This window comes from Oncorhynchus tshawytscha, linkage group LG03, assembly GCF_018296145.1.
Source record: "Oncorhynchus tshawytscha isolate Ot180627B linkage group LG03, Otsh_v2.0, whole genome shotgun sequence".
Lineage (NCBI taxonomy): Eukaryota > Metazoa > Chordata > Actinopteri > Salmoniformes > Salmonidae > Oncorhynchus > Oncorhynchus tshawytscha.
In genome coordinates this window covers 46,585,343-46,609,469 of record NC_056431.1, presented here as the reverse complement: position 1 = coordinate 46,609,469, position 24,127 = coordinate 46,585,343, and the positions used below count along the sequence as shown (strand labels likewise).

The following is a 24,127-nucleotide window of genomic DNA, read 5'->3' as shown; positions in this document are numbered from 1 at the left end:
TCGATATAAACAGGTTGTGCTTTGTTTAAACCTATGCATCTTGAAGCCATCTTACATTTTATGTCTCATGTATGTTTTGAACCTTGAGAAAGGGGTCACATAAGGACATTTGCATACATGATTTGTCATGCAGTTATGTAGGCATTATAAAGGGCTTATGGAGGCTTCATTAAACATTCAAAGTGTGACCGATAAACAGATTAACAGACCTCCCATTAGTGCTGAGTGCTGCTCCCAGGCTCTCATAACCCCTGATTGACCACATGACCAGATACATCAGATCATGTGCTCTCCATACTTTCGGTTCATTTCCAATATCCAGCTCTCAAGTCTTCCATTACAGGGAGGCTTAAGCAGCCCACAGGCCAATCAATATGGAGTCTATTACCATGTGAAGATTGGGTGCAAGAGCATGGTCTGGTGGTCAGTGTAGATCTTCTCCGGGTCTAATTGATGGAAGGTTCGTTGGGATTGTCGAGGGGATCGGAAGCTCCAAACTGATGCTGAGTAATTGGCGAGAAGAAGACACATTTATCTCCATGGGTGGATATCTCACTTGTTTAACACATAGCTTAATATTAAACAAAGATTGGTGATGTTGATGATGAGTGAAAGTTAACTTCCAAGAAACAGAGGTTAACGGTTAGCTTGGATTACATTTGAATGACAACGTACACATACATTTTAGAAAACTATACATAATGATATTGTTCCCTATCTGGTACTTTAACTAGACCCATAAAGTCACATACTGGCCTATTATTTGTCCTCAAACAGGAATTAGTTGGTCCTATTTCACACATGCAGAATATTTTTCAGCAGCAGAATTAGCAATCATTGTGGTCCATAGTCTCTGCAATGTAGTAGCTTTCTAGTTTAGCTAACAACAAACTCAAAGTCTTTCTGATTTCAGAGTCTGGGAAGGCTGCGTGATGCTGTAGGCACAATGCAATCGATAATGGGGTCTGGGATTTTTTTACCTCTGTGTCTTTCTGACTCAAACACCCGCATGTACAACCACACACAGCCCTCGAGCTCCGCCCCTTTACAATACAACTGTTTGATTTTCAAATCCAAACAACCTGAGGCCTCAACCCCCAGGAAATTTTGAGAAAGAACCAATCAAACAACAGCACATTTCTGCACGAATACTCCATTTACAACGGACTCCTGTCCAGACTAGTGTGTCACATCTCTCCCTTGCTGTGTACCACGTGAGTCAACCAGGCTAGTTACTTCCCTGAATTTGACTAGTTTTCTAATTTTCAAATTACGTGGTGAGGAAATTGTAATTGCTTTCACGGGGTATCTTTTAAGGAGCTTCATCGGTTTTTCCTTAGATCCTAAGAAATATGCTTTTCTTGAGTAGCAGTAGCGCATGTTTGGTTAATGCATCAATGTGTTTTCTGTCTCCATTGTTGTTGTGAGTCAATATTGTTTCAATGGCGGTTCTGAGGACAGCAAGAGCTTGATTCCGTAGATATCAATATGGGAGACAGCATCCTTTCAAATAAATAAATATTGACTTACTTAAACAAAGTATACCAACATCTCATCCGATCACAGAATCTGTGATTATTAACTCATATTTATTCCATATCAGAGAATGGCTAATCATATATCAGTATTTACAAGTATGTTTTTGTTACATTTTATCTTCAGTTTCTGATGCCTCAGACAGAAGCGATGCAACATGTAGACGTACTGTGATGAATAATGAACTCATCTTTTCTCAAAGTTTCTGTCCCAGGTGCTATTCTGTGTTTTCTTCCTCATTGAACAGAGTAAATAATAGATTGTCTCTGATGTTTGCCTATGTGCAAGTGTAGCAGAGCATCAGAGACAGTGGAATGAAGAAAGCGCTTGGCGTAACCCCTTGGGAGAACTTGGCTGCCTTTGCCTCCCCTGTAAGCCCGGTAACCATGGCACTCAGGTGCTCTTTGTGTTTGACACATAGCTAAGTCCGGCACAAGGGACCATATAAAGCATCTTTCTGCAAGGGGAAGGAAGATACGTTAAAAAGCTTGTACTGTAGCTAAAAGAAACACTGGGGCATTCTTTTCTACAACTCAATACATCTTCCTTTGTTTAATGTACTGTTTGTATGTTTGTTTTGCATCGAGTGAACAATGCCTCAAAATAGTAGAAACTATCCTCAGAGAGCTTTCATATCCTTTCAAATGTCTACATGACACGAGGAGACATGCCATTTGCCTATGTTGTTACAATATATTGTCTTTAGAATTTTATTATCCTAAATTTTCGTATAGCAGGGGAGTGAATATTTTACCCTAGAGCTAGTGTGCATTCAGCTGACGTGCATGACATTAGGGACCTCATCACAGTAGAGGAAGAGTAAAGAGTCCTAATGAATGGGAGGGAGGCCGTTGGTTCAAGAGTCGATACAGGAATAGAAATAATGAAGTCACTGTGGGGTTAGTAGCTGTTTATGTGGACAGTGACAAACCTAAAGCCCTGTGGTCCAATGGGAGGTATTCTGTTCCCTCGGGGTTCTAGCCAAAGACTCTGGTTCACATCTGCACGGTAATTGGGCGGATGTGTTGTCGCCATTTTTTCAGATCTGGAATAACAAGGGTTGTTCTGGGACAGGTTTTAGTTTCCATTGTGCTTTAAAATAGATCACTCTTGCGGGAGACTGATGTTCCTGATATGACGCAAGATGACTGCTGGGACTTTTGTAAAACAAGCTGCAAAGCTTAAAGTCACTGTCCCTGCTGAATCACTTGTTGTACATGTGTTTCCAAGGTCACACACACCATGCACTCATCCATTTCAGTCCAAACATCAAACAAAAAATGTGTCTTAGGTCTGCTGTATATGACTAATTTGAAAGAAAGAGATGACACTCATGACGATTTGTATTACCCTCGAGGGCCTGTAAGTATGGGTACTCACTCACTACTCACTCAACTCACTTTCTCTAACTGAATAGAGTTTAACCATGATTTTTGCAGCCAACAGGGAGACATGCAGATACTGCCTCTGGGTCTTACTCAGTTCAACACAAACCTTTGGGCTTGACAGTATGATTGAATCATTATAAGTCATTTCAGTGCTGATTCCATTACTTAATTTTCAAGAGACAGAAATGTTACAAAGAGAGAATTACTGATCAGTATTGCATGCCTATACTGTTGATTTAAGGATTTAATGAAGAGTGTCATTGACCCAAACAACGCTAGATAACGCTGATAGATACATTCTATTGAATTATTGTCTACGTTCTAGGTAAGGCATTTTCTTGTATGCTATTGATGAGATGATTATGAAATGCTAAGATATCCTGGACATATAGGAGAGATTTTAATATCAAGAAATGAAATGGCATTTGTATATTATAGTCATTAGGGGGGAAAACATTTGCCTTGAAAAAATAATAATATTAATAAACATATCCTGCTATATAAATCCTAATGAAAGGGGGGGAAAAAATCCAATATTATGAAAGCTGACACTTGGAAAACAGAAAAAGGAAAACAATGATGAAATTGCACCATGCAGTGTATAGTATATGTTTCCAGGCCATTCTAATTCAAACAGAATACTAATGACTTCATGCAAATTGAATTGTAAATAGCTTTTGCCATGTTGTTATTCATATTGTGGTATCAAAGTGTTTTCATTAAGTAAAACAGTGTGCACAGAAGCCACAGTACAACAACGCAAAATGCAGGACAGAATCTGCATGATTATGATTTCACTGTATGGGTGTCCTTAGTCCGTATCTAGTGACCATGATATTTTGTATACTGTGTGCGCGTGGGTGTAGGCCTATGTGTCTAAAGACACTATGACACGTGCTTGGAAGGTGTTGATATGTACTGGGACTTGTTAACAAAATATGTAACAAAACATGTATTGTACAGTTGAGAACTACCATCTGTACAATGGATGGAGAACAAAGAGAGTTTGTCCATTTGTGTTGCCCTCAATATTTCCTTTGAGAATGGATGGATGTTCAGTCATGGCTTACACAGTAGAGTCGATGATGTGATTAAGAGGATACATATGATGAGTATCTTCATTAAATTTGCATTTTACTTTTCCACCTCTCAGGGTGCGCTTAAGGTTACTGTAGTGACGCTGCATGAACGATGAAAGACACTTAATGCATCTTATGTAACCCTTCTGCCTGTTCTCCTTCCTCTCTGTGTGTCTCCAGAGGTTTGTGGGGAACGTGAACGCTGATGGCGTCGTCCACCACAAGTTGTCCCACTCTATCAGAAGCCGCTTCCTGCGCTTCGTCCCGCTGGACTGGAACCCCAGTGGCTGGGTGGGACTCAGAGTGGAGGTGTACGGCTGTGCCTACAGTGAGTGACCAGATCACCAACATTACAGAAAACAAACGTGTTCAGCTAATATCATAATAACTCCATACACATTGAGCTAATATCATAGTGTTCTGGCATGTGTGATTCTAACCCATTTGGTATTCACTCTGTGGGACTCCTGGACTGCATTGGACATTGCTCTAACAAGAGCATGTTCAGACCTGTCCAGACTCTAACACTTGTCATTGGGGCTTGTCATCTATCATGTGGCTGATTGTATCCCCATGTTGACGGTGGAATCCATGAGAAAATAGCATTATGCTAGCCAGTAATGTCATTGTAACCATCCTTTACATTGTTGCCCATTATTTAATAAGATATACAGTATGTGCTAACTGAAGAGACATTTCCTTCTGGCATGCCTTCCTTCATACAAGATCAAAGCAAATACTGACAGAACACAGTCCTCACCAGTTAATAGAGGCAGACAGTGACAGCCAGCCAGGCGTGCCAGTTGAGAGCCAGTCTCTGCCTGGGTAATGCTAAATAAATAAAGGGGAGTAACTGGGACGCCTCTCACACACATTCTGAAGCAGCATTAACTGGATCAGCCAGTGAATTACTGCTTTGTGAAAGACAGTTACAATTAACCCTGAGTGAGCACTTTCATAATGCCAAACTGTTCCACAGCATGATCCCTGTATTAATGTTGGATGAATGTGTGCTTTGCTAATAAATGCTGCGTGACATGCACCTCAATGTTAAAATGAAACTCCGGAGTGCTCTAACAACGAGCAAATACAGAGGGGAAGTGAAGAATCTTGGAGCCACGCAGTACCATTGAACATGTCATAGATGACAAAGTTGCACTTATAGGTAAGCCCTTGGAATCTGTATTCGGCTCATCATAATCATTATGGAAATCTTGCTGATAGGAAGGTCTGACTTTTATACATCCTCTAAAATGATTTACAGACATGCATAAGATCCGGGCACAATCAATGAAAAATGTTGAAGTTAGCTGTCATTTGCTTAACTGTGGTCGGTACTGCCCAAATTAGCATGATTCAAACATAACATGTCTACTTTAATTACACCAACAGAAGAAATATTTCAACATTAGAATGCAGATTACATTTTTTTATGTTCACACACTTATTGCAAATCTTGTTAATGTCAACTGAAGGGCTGTCCTTTGCCTGGAGACTGAGTCACACCCATGTCTCTCCATCTCATTTTGTTTTTCATTCACTAGACCCTCAGACTTCAGATCAATGAAGGGTAAAACGATTTAACTTATTTTCACAGCTAATCACGAGAACAATTCTTACTTTTGTTCTGAATATTCCCCATAATTTCCATAATGCCTTATTGTAATTGACAAGGTTGGGTAGGTTACTTTCTAAATGTAATCTGTTACAGTTACTAGTTACCTGTCCAAAATTGTAATCAGTAACGTAACTTTTGGATTACATAAACTCAGCAATGTAATCTTATTACATTCAGTTAAGAGGCATTAGAAAAAGACAAAAATGTATGTTACCAATTTAATGACATCTATTGCAGGATAAATCATTTTTAAAGTTTACATAGCTGGCCATATATGGATGTTACATTTTACTTAATGGGTTGGTTATGTAGACTTCTTCTAACCCATTGCTTTCTACTTGTCACGTTCTGATACTAGTTCTAGTGTTATTTGTTTGTTTTAGTTGGTCAGGACGTGAGTTGGGTGGGCATTCTATGTTTTGTGTTTCTAGGTTGTTTTCTGTGTTCGGCCTAGTAATCAGAGGCAGGTGTCGTTAGTTGTCTCTGATTGAGAATCATACTTAGGTAGCCTGAGTTTCACTGTTGTTTTGTGGGTGATTGTTTCCGTGGCTGTGTTTGTTCGCCACACGGTACTGTTTCGGTTTTGTTCACGTTTATTGTTTTGTAGTCATTGAGTGTTTATTGAGTTTATGTTTTTAAATAAACAACCATGGACACTTAGCACGCCGCATCTTGGTCCGATCCTTGCTACACCTCTTCAGAGGAAGAGGAAGAAAACCTTTACACTACTACATATAATAATACGATTAAATTATATATATTCAAATAAACATTTAGATTTGTGAACAGCCATCCACAACAACCACGTAAGGCGCAAATAGCTAAATGAGAGAGCAACAGTGTGATTCAAATCAATGTGCGATGTAGGTATCAACAATACAGGGGCAAGAAAAAGTTTATGAACCCTTTGGAATTGCCTGGACTTCTGCATACATTGGTCATAAAATTGTATCTGATCTTCATCTAAGTCACAACATTAGACAAACACAGTGTGATTAAACTAATAAATTATACGTTTTCATGTCTTTATTGAACACACCGTGTAAACATTGACAGGGCAGGGTGGACATTTTTTGTCAACCCTTGGATTTAATAACGGGTTGACCCTCCTTTGGCAGCAATAACCTCAACCAAATGTTTTCTGTAGTTGCGGATCAGTTGAGTCTCAATCGGGATCAGGTCAGGACTGGGCCACTCCAGAAGGCATATTTTCTTCTGTTGAAGCCATTCTATCGTTGATTTACTTCTGTGTTTTGGGTTGTTGTCCTGTTTTATCACCCAACTTCTGTTGAGCTTCAATTAGCGGACAGATAGCCTTACATTCTCCTGCAAAATGGCTTGATAAACTTGGGAATTCCATCAATGATATCAAGCTGTCCAGGCCCTGAGGCAGAAAGCCACTGCTGTAAAAAAAAAGAATATCTGTGCCTCGACACAATCCTGTATCGGAGCTCTACGGGACAATTCCTTCGACTTCATGGCTTGGTATTTGCTCTGACCTTATGTCTACAGGTGTGTGCCTTTCTAAATGATCAATTGAATTGAATTTACCACAGGTGGACTCCAATCAAGTTTTAGAAACATCTCAAGAATGATCAATGGAAACATGATGCACCTGAGTTAAATTTTGAGTCTCATAGCAAAGGGTCTGAATACTTACGTCAATAAGGTATTGATTTTATTGCTATGGGGTATTGTGTGTAGATTGATGAGGATTTTTTTTATCCATTCTAGTATGAGGCTGAAACATGACAAAATGTGGAAAAAGGTTAGGGGTCTGAATACTTTCACAATGCAATGAATAAATATATACTGTACCAGTCAAAGGTTTGGACATAACTACTCATTCCAGGGTTTTTATTTATTATTACTATTTTCTACATTTTGAATAATAGTGAAGACTTCAAAACTTTGAAATTACGCATATGGAATCATGTATTAACCAAATAATTGATAAACAAATCAAAATATATTTAATATTTGAGATTCTTCAAAGTAGCCACCCTTTGCCTTGATGACAGCTTTGCACACTCTTCGCATTCTCTCAACCAGCTTCATGCAATGCATTTCAATTAACAGGTGTGCCTTGTTAGAAGTTCAGTTGTGGAATTTCTTTCTTTCTTAATGCGTTTGAGCCAATCAGTTGTGTTGTGACAAGGTAGGGGTGGTATACAGAAGATAGCCCTATTTGGTAAAAGACTAAAATATTATGGCAAGAACAGTTCAAATAAGCAAAGAGAAACGACAGTCCATCATTGGTGCTATAATGAAACTGGCTATCATGAGGACTGCCACAGGAAAGGAAGACCCAGTGTTACCACTGCTGCAGAGGATAAGTTCATTAGAGTTACCAGCCTCAGTAATTGCAGCCCAAATAAACGCTTGACAGAGTTCAGGTAACGGACACATCTCAACAACAGCTGTTCAGAGGAGACTACGTGAAGGCCTTCACAGTCAAATTTCTGTAAAGAAACCACTACTAAAGGACACTAATAATAATAAGAAATTTAGCTTGGGCCAAGAAACACAAGCAATGGATGTTAGCCCGATGAAAATCTGTCCTTTGGTCTGATGAGTCCAAATTTGAGATTTTTGGTTCCAACCGCCGTGTGTTTGTGAGAGTTGGTGAACGGATGATTTTCACATGTGTGGTACCCACTGTGAAGCATGGAGGAGGAGGTGTGATGGTGTGGGGGAGCTTTGCTGATGACATTGTCTGTGATTTATTTAGAATTTAAGGCACACTTAACCAGCATGTGTTATTTCATAGTTTTGATATCTTCACTATTATTCTACAATGTAGAAAATAGTAAAACATTAAGAAAAACCCTGGAATGAGTAGGTGTGTCCAACTTTTTGACTGATACTGTATATATATATTTATATTCTGGACTAATTTCTTTATTCTTTACTTTTTGGATTATGTGTGTCTTGTTTTTTATTGCTAGGTATTACTGTACTTTTGGAGCTTGAAACACAAGCATTTTGCTGCACCTGAGATAACATCTGCAAATCTGTATACGTGACCAATAAACATAGATTTTGTTATTATTTTTACTTATTCGTTTGAGTAAACAATTCTAAGAGGTAGGGCGATTCTAGAATTGTGTTTGTATGTTTACGAACGTGTTAAACATTCTTTAAATACACAATAGCAAAGTCATGTCTTTGATACAATGTAATGTAAATGTTAGTTGAACAGTTTGCCCAAACACGTCAAGTTCTCTCCTACTCATTGCTGATTCCCTTGTTTCTCTAGGCACATCACCCTCCCTCAGTTCTGTGTTGGAATAGCAGGTGCATGTTAGAGATTGCATTATTTATTCAGACAGCTTTGCCTACAGAAACTGAATCCCATCAGAAAATATAATGTATTCAGGCTTTAAAAACAGGAATTCAACATTTCTCCTGCTGCTGAAGCTCACTACAGTATATCTTCAGTTCAGGCCCATCCACATGAACCGAGCATGGAGCAGAGGCGCAGTGTTAGATAATGTATTAGACAGAGCTAGAGAGTTGTGATAAAAGTACCTCAGAATAAATAGAAAAAGTTTGACATATACTTCCAATCAGAATTTGTGGTGAAAAGTCAATTCTGTAAAAAGAAATGTAACTTGCCACTTCAATTCCTCTCAAAAGTACTGGCAACAGAAAACTCACAGCTCAGACGTGACACAGTGCCATAACTGAGGCCATTTTCTAAAAAGCAATGATTCTTTGATCTTCTTTCAATCCTCATCTAGAATCGTACGTGGCAGACTTTGATGGCAGAAGCTCCCTGCTCTACCGGTTTAACCAGAAGTCCATGAGCACGGTGAAAGATGTGATCTCACTGCGATTCAAGAGCCGCCAGGCTGAGGGGGTGCTGCTCCACGGAGAGGGTCAGAGGGGCGACTACATCACTCTGGAGCTGCACCGGGGCAGGCTGGCCCTCTACCTCAACCTGGGTGAGTTTGTCACACCGGGGCAAGCTGGCCCTCTACCTCAACCTGAGGGAGTTTGTCACACTAAGGCATGCTGGCTCTCTACCTCAACCTACGTAAGTTGCTGGCCCTGCACCTCAACCTTGCTCACATTGGTCAGGGGTTAGAGGTCAGAGATTAGTGATCATGGGTAACAGGACACACGGCACTCTGGGTAAGTAGGGAGGAGTCCTTTGAACCTTAAAAGGAGTCAGGTAAGCAGTCTGGATGTTTGTATTCTACTCCCCTTCCAATTACCACTGCACCTGAGCTCCATTTACTAGCTGGACTCAGACTGTTAAGGATTCACATTGTGAGCAGTTGAGCTGGGAAAGATAATTCTTAAAGGACAACGGCACTTCCTGATTTGGCCTCATTTTCGTCAATGCTCATTAAGAAAAGCTTGCTGCCATCACTTAATGCAAATGAGAGTTATCTTACGGGGTGTGGTTTGATGTGGGTGTGTCTTTGCCATTCTATCAGAACAAACAAGGACAGTAGCTAGCCAGTTCTAGTTGAAATATCACTGAAAGCAAGCTGGCAACATTCATCAAAAATGTTGTCAGGTTTACTTGATTATGAGCTTGTCATAATCAAGCAAAAACATTAGCTAGCAGGGATAAAATAAAATAAATGTAATTCGTCAGATGCTTCGTAAACAACAGGTGTGGACTAACAATGAAATGCTTAATTACGGGCCCTTATATAGAACAAGAAGGCCCGCACACTGTTAAAGCTCCCAATTCACCGCTTTATTGACAACGTTTCGATCCGAAATGGATCTTTGTCAGGGCCCTTTCCCACAATACAGATAGAAAAAAAAAGTTAAATATATTTTTTATTTAACTAGGCAAGTCAGTTAATAAGAACAAATTCTTATTTACAATGACTGCCTACCCCGGCTGAACCCGGGCCAATTGTACACCGCCCTATGGGACTCCCAATCATGGCCGGATGTAAGTGACACCTCTTGCACTGAGATGCAGTGCCTTAGACTGCTATGCCACTCAGGAGCCCAACATAACAATAAAAGTAATAACAATATAAGTATTTATAAATACACAATGAGTAACGCTAACTTTGCTATATACAAGGGGTAACAGGACCGAGTCGATGTGCATATGTCCTAGGTAATTGAGGTAGATAAGTTCAGTTGAAGTCGGAAGTTGACATACACTTAGGTTGGAGTCATTAAAACATGGTTTTCAACCACTCTACAAATGTCTTTTTAACAAACTATAGTTTGTCAAGTCAGTTAGGACATATACTTTGTGCATGACACAAGTCATTTTTCCAGCAATTGTTTACAGACAGATTATTTCACTTATAATTAATGTATCACAATTGCAGTGGGTCAGAAGTTTACATACACTAAGTTGACTGTCTTCAAACAGCTTGGAAGATTCCAGAAAATTATGTCATGACTTTAGAAGCTTCTGACATCATTTGAGTCAATTGGAGGTGAACCTGTGACTGTATTTCAAGGCCTACCTTCAAACTCAGTGCCTCTGCTTGACATCATGGGAAAATCAAAAGAAATCAGCCAAGTCCTCAGAAAAAAGACCTCCACAAGTCTGGTTCATCCTTGGGAGCAATTTCAAAATGCCTGAAGGTACCACATTCATTTGTACAACCAATAGTACGCAACTATAAACACCATGGGACCATGCAGCCATCATTCCGCTCAGGAAGGAGATGCGTTCTGTCTCCTAGAAATGAGCGTACTTTGGTGTGAAAAGTGCAAATCAATCCCAGAACAACAGCAAAGGACCATGTAGAGATGCTGGAGGAAACAGGTACAAAGTATCCATATCCACAGTAAAACGAGTCCTATATCGACATACCTTGAAAGGCCGCTCAGCAAGGAAGAAGCCACTGCTCCAAAACCGCCATAAAATAGCCAGACTATTGCAACTGCACATGGGGACAAAGATCGTACTTTTTGGAGAAATGTCCTCTGGTCTGATGAAACAAAAAATAGAACTGTTTGGCCATAATGACTTTCGTTATGTTTGGAGGAAGAAGGGGGAGGCTTGCAAGCCGAAGAACACCATCCCAACCGTGAAGCACGGGGGTGGCAGAATCATGTTGTGGGGGTGTTTTGCTGCAGGAGGGACTGGTGCACTTCACAAAATGGATGGCTTCATGAGGAAGAACAATTTTGTGCATATATTGAAGCTAATCTCAAGACATCCGTCAGGAAGTTAAAGCTTGGTCACAAATGAGTCTTCCAAATGGACAATGACCCCAAGCATACTTCCAAAGTTGTAGCAAAATGGCTTAAGGACAAATACGTCCAGGTATTTCAGTGGCCATCACAAAGCCAAGGAGGCCTATAAACCTGACTCAGTTACACCAGCTCTGTCAGGAGGAATGTGCCAAAATTCACCCACCTTTTTGTGGAAAGCTTGTGGAAGGGTACCCGAAATGATTGACCCAAGTTAAACAATTTAAAGGCAATGCTACCAAATACTAATTGAGTGTATGTAAACGTCTGAACCACTGGGAATGTGATGAAAGGAATCAAAGCTGAAATAAATCACTCTACTATTATTCTGACATTTCACATTCTTAAAATAAAGTGGTGATCCTATCTGACCTAAGACAGGGAAATTCTACTAGGATTAAATATCAGGAATTGTGAAAATCTGAGTTTAAGTGTATTTGGCTAAGGGGTATGTAATCTTCCGAATTCAACTATACGTACTGTATAACTAGGAATAACGTGACAAATAGCAAACTGTAGCATCAGGGTATGTGATGAGTCAAAAAGGTTAGTGAAAAAGGTTTAATGCAGATAGTTCGGGTAGCTATTTGGTTAACAATTTAACTAACTACTTAGCGGTCATGGCTTGGAGGGAGAAGCTGTTCAAGGTCCTGTTGGTTCCAGACTTGACTTGCCATGCGGTAGCAGTGTCACCTCTACTCCCACTCCTCCGGCATTTGGCGATGCCGGGCATACTATCTACCGGTCCTGGTATCCATCATTACGTGCACCTGCAAGTCATCATCAGACACACCTGGACTCCATTACCTCACTTATTACCTCCCCTATATCTGGCACTCCCTTTGGGTCTTTCCTTAGGTTCTTTCTGAAAGTATTCACTCCTCTAGACATTTTGTTGTGTTACAGCCTGAATTCAAAATTGATTACATTCAGATTTTTGGTCACTGTCCTATTCAAAATACCCCATAATGTCATACCCCATAAGTGGAATTATGTTTTAAGATATTTTTACAAATTAATTAAAAGTGAAAAGCTGAAAAGTCTTGAATCAATCAGTATTCAACCCCTTTGTTAAGGCAAGCATAAATAAGTTCAGGAGTAGATATTTGCTTAACAAGTCACATAATATTTGCACGAACTCACTCAGTGTGCAATAATAGTGTTTGACATGATTTTTGAATGACTACCTCATCTCTGTATCCACATATACAATTATCTGTAAGTTGGCCAGTGAATTTCAAACACATACAGTCACAAAGACCAGAGAGGTTTCCAATGGCTAAAAGCAGACATTGAATATCCCTTTGAGCATGGTGAAGTTATTCATTACAATTTGAATGGTGTATCAATACACCAAGTTACTACAAAGATACAGGCATCCTTCCTAACTCAGTTGCCGGAGAGGAAGGAAACTGGAAAATCAGAGATTTCACCATGAAGCCAATAGTGACTTTAAAACAGTTGCAGAGTTTAACGGCTGTGATAGGAGGAAACTGAGGATGGATCATCAAGATTGTAGTTACTCCACAATACTAATCTAATTGACATAGTGAAAAGAAGGAAGCCTGTACAGAATAAAGCCTGTACTTTTTGGACTGAATACAAATCAAATCAATCAAATCAAATTATATTTGTCACATACACATGGTTAGCAGATGTTAATGCGAGTGTAGCGAAATGCTTGTGCTTCTAGTTCCAACAATGCAGTAATAACCAACGAGTAATCTAATCTAACAATTCCAAAACTACTACCTTATACACACAAGTGTAAAGGGATAAAGTATATGTACATAAAGATATATGAATGAGTGATGGTACAGAACGGCATAGGCAAGATGCAGTCGATGGTATCGAGTACAGTATATACATATGAGATGAGTAATGTAGGGTATGTAAACAAAGTGGCATAATTTAAAGTGGCTAGTGATACATGTATTACATAAAGATGCAGTAGATGATAGAGTACAGTATATACATATACATATGAGATGAGTAATGTAGGGTATGTAAACATTATATTAAGTAGCATTGTTTAAAGTGGCCAGTGATATATTTTTTACATCAATTTCCATTATTAAAGTGGCTGGAGTTGAGTCAGTGTGTTGGCAGCAGCCACTCAATGTTAGTGGTGGCTATTTTACAGTCTGATGGCCTTGAGATAGAAGCTGTTTTTCAGTCTCTCGGTCCCTGCTTTAATGCACCTGTACTGACCTCGCCTTCTGGATGATAGCGAGGTGAACAGGCAGTGGCTCGGGTGGTTGTTGTCCTTGATTATCTTTATGGCCTTCCTGTGACATCGGGTGGTGTAGGTGTCCTGGAGGGCAGGTAGTTTTCCCCCGGTGATGCGTTGTGCAGACCTCACTACCCACTGGAGAGCCTTACGATTGTGGGCAGAGCAGTTGCCGTACCAGGCGGTGATACAGCCCGACAGGATGCTCTCGATTGTGCATCTGTAGAAGTTTGTGAGTGCTTTTGGTGACAAGCCAGATTTCTTCAGCCTCCTGAGGTTGAAGAGGCGCCGCCACGCCTTCTTCACGACGCCGTCTGTGTGGGTGGACCATTTCAGCTTGTCCGTGATGTGTACACCGAGGAACTTAAAACTTATTACCCTCTCCACTACTGTCCCGTCGATGTGGATAGGGGGGTGCTCCCTCTGCTGTTTCCTTAAGTCCACAGTCATCTTCTATGTTTTGTTGACGTTGAGTGTGAGGTTATTTTCCTGAAACCATAGTCCGAGGGCCCTCATCTCCTCCCTGTAGGCCGTCTCGTCGTTGTTGGTAATCAAGCCTACCACTGTAGTGTCGTCTGCAAACTTGATGATTGAGTTGGAGGTGTGCATGGCCATGCAGTCGTGGGTGAACAGGGAGTACAGGAGAGGGCTCAGAACGCACCCTTGTGGGGCCTCAGTGTTGAGGATCAGCAGGGTGGAGATGTTGTTACCTACCCTCACCACCTGTGGGGCGTCCCGTCAGGAAGTCCAGTACCCAGTTGCACAGGGCGGGGTCGAGACCCAGGGTCTCAAGCATGATGACGAGTTTGGAGGGTACTATGGTGTTAAATGCTGAGCTGTAGTCGATGAACAGCATTCTCACATAGGTATTCCTCTTGTCCAGATGGGTTAAGGCAGTGTGCAGTGTGGTTGCGATTGCGTCGTCTGTGGACCTATTTGGGCGATAAGCAAATTGGAGTGGGTCTAGGGTGTCAGGTAGGGTGGAAGTGATATGGTCCTTGACTAGTCTCTCAAAGCACGGAAGTGAGTGCTACGGGGCGGTAGTCGTTTAGCTCAGTTCCCTTAGCTTTCTTGGGAACAGGGATAATGGTGGCCCTGTTGAAGCATGTGGGAACAGCAGACTGGGATAAGGATTGATTGAATATGTCCGTAAACACACCAGCCAGCTGGTCTGCGCATGCTCTGAGGACGTGGCTGGGGATGCCGTCTGGGCCTGCAGCCTTGCGAGGCTTAACACGATTAAATGTTTTACTCACGTCGGCTGCAGTGAAGGAGAGTCCGCAGGTTTTGGTAGCGGGCCGTGTCAGTGGCACTGTATTGTCCTCAAAGCGGGCAAAAAAGTTATTTAGTCTTGTCTGGGAGCAAGACATCCTGGTCCGCGACGTGTTATGTTTGTGTCAAATCTAATACAACACATTACTGAGTACCACTCTCCATATTTTCAAGCATAGTGGTGGCTGCATCATGTTATGGGTATGCTTGTAATTCTTAAGGACGGTGGAGTTTGTCAGAATAAAAAATACATGGAATGGAGCTAATCACAGTCAAAATCCTATTGGAAAACCTACTTCAGTCTGCTTTCCAACAGACACTGGGAGATGAATTCACCTTTCAGCAGTACAATAACCTAAAACACAATGCCAAATATACACTGTAGTTGCTACCAAAAAGACAGTGAATGTTCCTAAGTGGCCAATTTACAGTTTTGACATAAATCTACTTAAAAAGGTATGGCAACAACTGAAAGAGGTTGTCTAGAAAAGGTCAACAACCAATTTGACTGAGCTTGAAGAATTTTAAAAAGAATAATGGGCAAATGTTGCACAATCCAGGTGTGGAAAGCTCTTAGAGACTTACACAGAAAGACTGTGTACATACAAAGACAACTGTAATTGTTGCCAAAGGTGCATCTACAAAGTATTGACTCAGGGGTGTGAATACTTATGTAAATGAGATATTTCTGTATTCCATTTCAATTCATATGAGAACATTTCCAAAACAGGTTTTCACTTTGTCAGTATTGGGTATTGTGTGTTACAACATATTTTGGAATGTTTTTATTCTGTACAGGCTTCCTTCACAATGTCTAAAAACATGCCCTAACAAGCAAAAAAGGCTTGCACATAGTGTGGAAAAATTGCTTTTATTTACCTTTGTTTCACAGTAACTTTATGCAGTTACAGCTAACATGACCCCCATTTTCTCCAAAATACAATAGAGGCAGGATACTTGTCCACACGATTAAGCATGCATTTAAGGTAGCAAAAATGACATTCATTTTCGACCAAATGAGCAGTTACTGCCTTTTTGCTTGGAACGGCAGTGTAGATGGGTGAGGGGGAAAAACGATTTAATCCATTTTGAATTCAGGCAATAACACAAGAAAATGTGGAATACAGTGGCTTGTGAAATAATTCACCCCCCTTGGCATTTTTCCTATTTTGTTGCCATACAACCTGGAATTAAAATAGATTTTTGGGGGGTTTGTATCATTTGATTTACACAACATGCCTACCACTTTGTAGCTGAAAAATATGTTTTATTGTGAAACAAATAAGAAATAAGACAAAAAAACAGAACACTTGAGCGTGCATAACTATTCACCCCCCAAAGGCAATACTTTGTAGAACCTCCTTTTGCAGGAATTATAGCTGCATGTCTCTTGGGGTATGTCTTTATAAGCTTGGAACTTCTAGCCATTGGGAATTTTGCCCATTCTTCAAGGCAAAACTGCTCCAGCTCCTTCAAGTTGGATGGGTTCCGCTGGTGTATTAAGTCAGACCACAGATTCTCAATTGGATTGAAGTCTGGGCTTTGACTAGGCCATTCCAAGACATTTAAATGTTTCCCCTTAAACCACTTGAGTGTTGCTTTAGCAGTCTGCTTAGGCTCATTGTCCTGCTGGAAGGTGAACCTCCATCCCAGTCTCAAATCTCTGGAAGACTGAAACAGGTTTTCCTCACGAATTTCCCTGTATTTATCGCCATTCAACATTCCTTCAATTCTGACCAGTTTCCCAGTCCCTGCCGATGAAAAACACCCCCACAGCATGATGCTGCCACCACCATGCTTCACTGTGGGGATGGTGTTCTCGGGGTGATGAGAGGCGTTGGGTTTCGGCCAGACATAGCATTTTCCTTAATGGCCAAAAAGCTACATTTTAGTCTCATCTGATCTCCCACTCTCATCTGATCTCATCTCATCTCCCACATGCCTTTTGGCGAACACCAAACGTGTTGGCTTATTCTTTTCTTTAAGCAATGGCTTTTTTCTGACCACTCTTCCGTAAAGCCCAACTCTGTGAAGTTAACGGCTTAAAGTGGTCCTATGGACATATACCTATGGACTTATTATTATTGGACCATGTTGGTCATTTTTGAACATTTGAACATCTTGGCCATGTTCTGTTATAATCTCCACCCAGCACAGCCAGAAGAGGACTGGCCACCCCACATAGCCTGGTTCCTCTCTAGGTTTCTTCCTAGGTTTTGGCCTTTCTAGGGAGTTTTTCCTAGCCACCGTGCTTCTACACCTGCATTGCTTGCTGTTTGGGGTTTTAGGCTGGGTTTCTGTACAGCACTTTGAGATATCAGCTGATGTGCGAAGGGCTATATAAATAAATTTGATTTGATTTGATATACTCCAATCGCCACTGTGGAGCTTTGCAGCTCCTTCAGGGTTATCTTTGGTCTCTTTGTTGCCTCTCTGATTAATGCCCTCCTTGCCTGGTCTGTGGGTTTTGGTGGGCGGCCCTCTCTTGGCAGGCTTGTTGTGGTGCCATATTCATTCAATCTTTTAAGATTGGATTTAATGGTGCTCCGTGAGATGTTCAAAGTTTCGGATATTCTTTTATAACCCAACCCTGATCTGTACTTCTCCACAACTTTTTCCCTGACCTGTTTGGAGAGCTCCTTTGTCTTCATGGTGCCGCTTACTTGGTGGTGCCGCTTGCTTAGTGGTGTTGCAGACTCTGGGGCCTTTCAGAACAGGTGTATATATACTGAGATCATGTGACAGATCATGTGACACTTTGATTGCACACAGGTGGACTTTATTTAACTAATTATGTGACTTCTGAAGGTAATTGGTTGCACCAGATGTTATTTAGGGGGTTCATAGCAAAGGGGGTGAATACATATGCACGCACCAATTTTCCGTAAAAAAATGTGTATTTATTTTTTAAACAAGTAATTTTTTTCACATGACCAATTTGGACAATTTTGTGTATGTCCATTACATGAAATCCAAATAAAAATCCATTTCAATTATAGGTTGTAATGCAACAACATAGGAAAAATATCAATGGGGGTGAATACATTCGAAAGCCACTGTAAGACAAGGAGTATGAATACTTTCTAAAGCACTATACTGTTGGTGTTCCTTTTGTCCAAATGGGAAAGGGCAGTGTGGAGTGCAATAGAGATTGCATCATCTGTGGAGCTGTTGGGGCGGTATGTGGATCCAGTGTGTCTGGGATGATGGTGTTGATGTGAGCCATGGCCAGCCTTTCAAAGCATTTGATGGCTATAGATGTGAGTGCTACGGGGCGATAGTCATTTAGACAGGTTACCTTGGCATTCTTGGGCACAGGGACTATGGTGGTCTGCTTGAAACATGTAGGTATAACAATCTGGGTCAGGGAGAGTTTAAAAATGTGTGAAGTCACTTGCCAGCTGGTCAGCGCATGCTCTGAGTACACGTCCTGGTAATCCCTGTGGCCCTGCTGCCTTGTGAATGTTAACCTGTTTCACAGTAGAACCGCTGGGCCTTGACGGACCCCCCTTCAAGCTAATTATATTCTCACAGTGTAATTAATATATTTAATTTATGCTAATGCAAAAATAATCACTTGGTTGTGTTTATGAAGGCCTTGGGTAACATTAGAATTAGAGTTGGGCGGTATTCAGACTTTCGTATCGTCACATCGTCCTTCTCTCATACCGGCATATACAGTATTACTGGCTTAGTACACAAGGGGGTGCCAAATAACACACAAAAAGCCCATTGTGTTTCTATTATCTGCTAACAAAATGAGCATAAGTAACAGCGAATTTCAATGGAGGCTGCTAGCTAAATATGTTAGAGAGCTCAAATGAAAATAAACAAATTGAAAATATAGGCAATCCAGCTCATGAATTTAGACATAGGTAGGAGCTACCCAATGTCATTTTGGTGAGTTTGTACATTTACAAGTGAATGTGAGAGAGACATTTTGCAACTGAACAAAGTTTTGAGGCTTGCTTGTCTGAAAGACCAGTACTGGCTCTGGAGCAGCATGTGTAGGCTACACGCTCAATCTGTGTTCAGTCATTTGGGCGACAGGCCTGCCTTCTCTGCTTAGAGAAGAGGGGAGAGCTGAAGATGGACCCTGCTCGGAGAAGAGGGGAGAGGAGAAGATGGGCCAAGAACAGAGAGGAGAAAATACGCAAGGAATTCAAGATAGCATTGGCAGCTGTACAAATAACTAACCAAAGGGCTTTGACTTCTCAAACATGGCAGAAAACAAACACTATATGATGCCCTGTCACCTTATTAATTCAGCAACTTACTTAGATTAACTAGCATGTTAAATTTAGGGGTCAGGCTAATACAGATTTCTGCGTTTTTCACATAGGGTTAAGTATACAACACATAAGAAATACTTGCTGCATTTTGTAAACACAGATGTAAATAGCTACTTATTGTAATTTCTGCATGGCATCAAACACATTTCGTGCTTCAGTTGCACTTCTCAACTCCGATGATAATTCAATAACAGGCATTCTATCAGCAGACCTGGCTCTGACTGATGTGTAGATCATTTTCTACTTTTTTTCTTGGTGTAGCCAGCCTACTTTTCTCTGGTAAAATGCTAAATTGACTGAAGCTGGCTACATTCTGTCTATAATAAACATGAGAAATATGGTGGCCATGCATCATTTTTGTAAGCTCATTTACCTGTGTGACTACCAGCCAAACGCAAGTATAAACACCATGGGACCAGGCAGCCATCATACCGCTCAGGAAGGAGACTTATTCTGTCTCCTAGAGATGGACGTACTTTGGTGCGAAAAGTGCAAATCAATCCCAGAACAGCAATGGACCTTGTGAAGATGCTGGAGGAAACAGGTACAAAGGTATCTATATCCACAGTAAAACGAGTCCTATATCGACATAACCTGAAAGGTCGCTCAGCAAGGAAAATGTCACTACTCCAAAACCGCCATAAAAAGCCAGACTAATGTTTGTAACTGCACATGGGGACAAAGATCATACTTTTTGGAGAAATGTCCTCTGGTCTCATGAAACAAAAGTAGAACTGTTTGGCCATAATGACCATCGTTATATTTGGAGGATAAAGGGGGAGGCTTGCAATCTGCAGAACACCATCCCAACGATGAAGCACGGGGGTGGCAGCATCATGTTGTGGGGGTGCTTTGCTGCAGGAGGGACTGGTGCACGTCAGAAAATAGATGGCATCATGAGGGAAGAAAATTATGTGGATATATTAAAGCAACATCTCAAGACATCAGTCAGGAAGTTAAAGCTTGCTCACAATGGGTCTTCCAAATGGACAATGAACCCAAGCATACTCCCAAAGTTGTGGCAAAATTACTTAAGGATAGCAAAGTTAAGGTATTGGATTGGCCATCACAAAGCCCTGACCTCAATCCAATAGAAAATTTGTGGGCAGAACTGAAAAAGTGTGTGCGAGCAAGAAGGTCTACAAATCTGACTCAGTTACACCAGCTCTGTTAGGAGGAGTGGGACAAAATTCACCCAACTTATTGTGGGAAGCTTGTGAAAGGCTACTTGAAATGTTTGACCCAAGTTAAACAATTTAATGGCAATGCTACCAAATACTAATTGAGTGTATGTAAACTTCTAACCCACTGGGAATGTGATGAAAGATATAACATCTGAAAGAAATGTTATTTAATTTTTTATATGACCTTTATTTAACCAGGTAGGCTAGTTGAGAACAAGTTCTCATTTACAACTGCGACCTGGCCAAGATAAAGCAAAGCAGTGCGACACAAACAACAACACAGAGCTACACATGGAATAAACAAACATACAGTCAATAATACAATAGAAAAAGTCTATATATAGTGTGTGCAAATGAGGTGGATAAGGGAGGTAAGGAATACAATATAGCAATTAAGCACTGGAGTGATAGATGTGCAAAAGATGAGTGTGCAAGTAGAGATACTGGAGGGAAAAGGAGCAAAATAGATACATACCAGTATGGGGATGAGGTTGTTGGATGCGCTATTTACAGATGGGCTATGTACAGGTGCGGTGATCTGTGAGCTGCTCTGACAGCTGGTGCTTAAAGCTAGTGAGGGAGATATGAGTCTCCAGCTTCAGTGATTTTTGCAGTTCGTTCCAGTCATTGGCAGCAGAGAAGTGGAAGGAAAGGCGGCCAAAGGAGGAATTGGCTTTGGGGGTGGCCAGTGAAATATACCTTCTGGAGCGTGTGCTATGGGTGGGTGGGTGACCAGTGAGCTGAGGTAAGGCCAGGGCTTTACCTAGGAAAGACTTATAGATGACCTGGAGCCAGTGGGTTTGGCGACGAATATGAAGCGAGGGCCAGCCAACAAGAGCTTACAGGTCGCAGTAGTGGGTAGAATATGGAACTTTGGTGACAAAAAGGATGGCACTGTGATAGACTGCATCCAATTTGCTGAGTATAGTGTTGGAGGCTATTTTGTAAATGACAGCGCCGAAGTCAAGGATGGCAGTCATTTGAGAAACCAAGGCTTTTGAGTTAGCCGATAAGAATGTGGTGATTGACAGAGTCGAAAGCCTTGGCCAGGTTGATGAATACAGCTGCACAGTATTGTCTCTTTTTGTTGGCGGTTATGATATCGTTGAGGACCTTGAGCGTGGCTGAGGTGCACCCATGACCAGCTCGGAAATCAGATTGCATAGCGGGTTTTAAATGGTCGGTGAACTGTTTGTTAACTTGGCATTCGAATACCTTAGAAAGGCAGGGTAGGATAGATATGGGTCTAGAGTGTCTCCCCCATTGAAGAGGGGGATGACCGCGGCTGCTTTCCAATCTTTGGGGATCTCAGATGATACGAAAGAGAGGTTTACCGGGGTAGGGGTAGCCAGGTGGAAAGCATGGCTTATAGAAATTCTCAATTATCATGGATTTATCGGTGATGACAGTGTTTCCTAGCCTCAGTGCAGTGGGCAGCTGGGAGGAGGTGCTCTTATTCTCCATGGACTTTACAATGTCCCAGAACTTTTTGGAGTTTGTGCTACAGGATGCACATTTCTGGTTCTGGTTTCCTGGTTCTACATTTTTTGATTGGGGCATGCTTATTTAAGATGGTGAGGAAAGCACTTTTAAAGAATAACCAGGTGTCCTCTACTGACTTAATAAGGTCAATATCCTTCCAGGACACCCGGGCCAGGTAGTTTAGAATGGTCTGCTCACTGAAGTGTTTTAGGGAGGATTTGACAGTGTTGAGTGGTGGATCTTTTGACCGCAGACCCATTACGAACGCAGGCAATGAGGCAGTGATCGCTGAGATCCTGGTTGAAGACAGCAGAGGTGTATTTGGAGAGCAGGCTGGTTAGGATGATATCTATGAGGGTGCCCATCTTTATTGATTTGGGGTTGTACCTGGTAGGTTCATCGATAATTTGGGTGAGATTGAGGGCATCAAGCTTAGATTGTAGGATGGCTGGGGTGTTAAGCATGTCCCAGTTTCAGTCCCCTAACAGAATGAGCTCTGAAGATAGATGGGAGGCAATCAATTCACATATGGTGTCCAGGGCACAGCTGGGGGCAGAAGGTGGTCTATAGCAAGCGTCAACTGTGAGAGACTTGTTTCTGGAAAGGTGGATTTTTAAAAGTAGATAGCAACTCCGCCCCCGTTGGCAGTTCTAAATGTTATAGTTAGGGATGGAAATTTCAGGGTTGTTGGTGGTCTTCTTAAGCCAGGATTCAGACACGGCTAGGACATCCGGCTTGGCAGAGTGTGCTAAAGCAGTGAATAAAACAAACTTAGGGAGGAAGCTTCTAATGTTAACATGCATGAAACCAAGGTTTTTATGGTTACAGAAGTCAACAAATGAGAGCGCCTGGGGAATGGGAGTGGAGCTAGGCACTGCAGGACCTGGATTAACCTCTACATCACCAGAGGAACAGAGGAGGAGTAGGAGAAGGGTACGGCTAAAGGCTATAAGAACTGGTTGTCTATTACGTTTGGAACAGAGAGTAAATGGAGCAGGTTTCTGGGCACGGTAGAATAGATTCAAGGCATAATGTACAGACAAAGGTATGGTAGGATGTGAATAGAGTGGAGGTAAATCTATGCATTGTGTGACGATGAGAGAGATATTGTCTGTAGAAACATCATTTAAACCAGGTGAGGTCACCGCATGTGTGGGAGGGGTTAGCTAAGGCGTATTGTGCAGGGCTAGAGGCTCTACAGTGAGGTAAGGCAATAATCACTAACCAAAACAGCAATGAACAAGGCATATTGACATTAGGGAGAGGCATGCGTAGCAGAATGATCATAGGGGTCCAATGAGTAGCTCGGCGGGCTGGAGGCACGGCGATTCGGACAGCTAGCGGGCCGCGACTAGCAAGCCAGCAGAAGGGGGACGCCGTGATGGAAGAAGTCTGTTGTAGCCCCCTTGTGCTGTTACGTCGGCAGACCAGTCGTGATCAGCAGAGCTCCGTGTGGTAAAAGGGTCCAGGCCAATTGGCAAAATAGGTATAGTGGCCAAAGAAATTGTGCGATGGGCCTCTTCAGCTAAAAGTCCGATATGCTCTAGACAGCTAGCGGGCTGCGGATAGCAGGCTAGCAGATGGGCATTCAGGGTACTTTGCTAGCTAGCTGCGATGATCCAGGTAAAAAGGTTCAGAGCTTGCGGTAGGAATCCGGAGATAATGGAGAAAAATACGCCCGATATGCTCTGGTTTGAATCGCGCTGTGCAGACTGGCAAGAGTTGTCCGGGCTAAAGGTTAGCTGATGACCGCTAGTAGTGGCTAGCTGACTACTAGCTAGTAGTTAGTTAGCTGGCTAGCTTCTGTTCGGGGTTCTGGTTAAAAAATAGCAGATCCATACCACATTGGGTGAGGCG

General features: G+C 41.7%; 1 protein-coding gene across 4 annotated transcripts in view; it reads left to right on the top strand.

Moving 5' to 3' along the window:
• Nucleotides 1–24,127, top strand: part of LOC112237355 (contactin-associated protein-like 5) — a 112,141-nt gene that overhangs the window by 31,989 nt on the left and 56,025 nt on the right. For 3 of the 4 annotated variants that reach the window (XM_024405957.2, XM_024405951.2, XM_042318116.1), the window contains exons 4-5: nucleotides 4,184–4,331; nucleotides 9,365–9,568. In XM_024405957.2, coding sequence (XP_024261725.1) covers nucleotides 4,184–4,331; nucleotides 9,365–9,568 — 352 coding nt within the window. Of the gene's footprint in view, nucleotides 1–4,183; nucleotides 4,332–4,854; nucleotides 5,169–9,364; nucleotides 9,569–24,127 lie in introns of those variants that run through there. The other variant, XM_024405964.2, reaches the window with a different exon arrangement.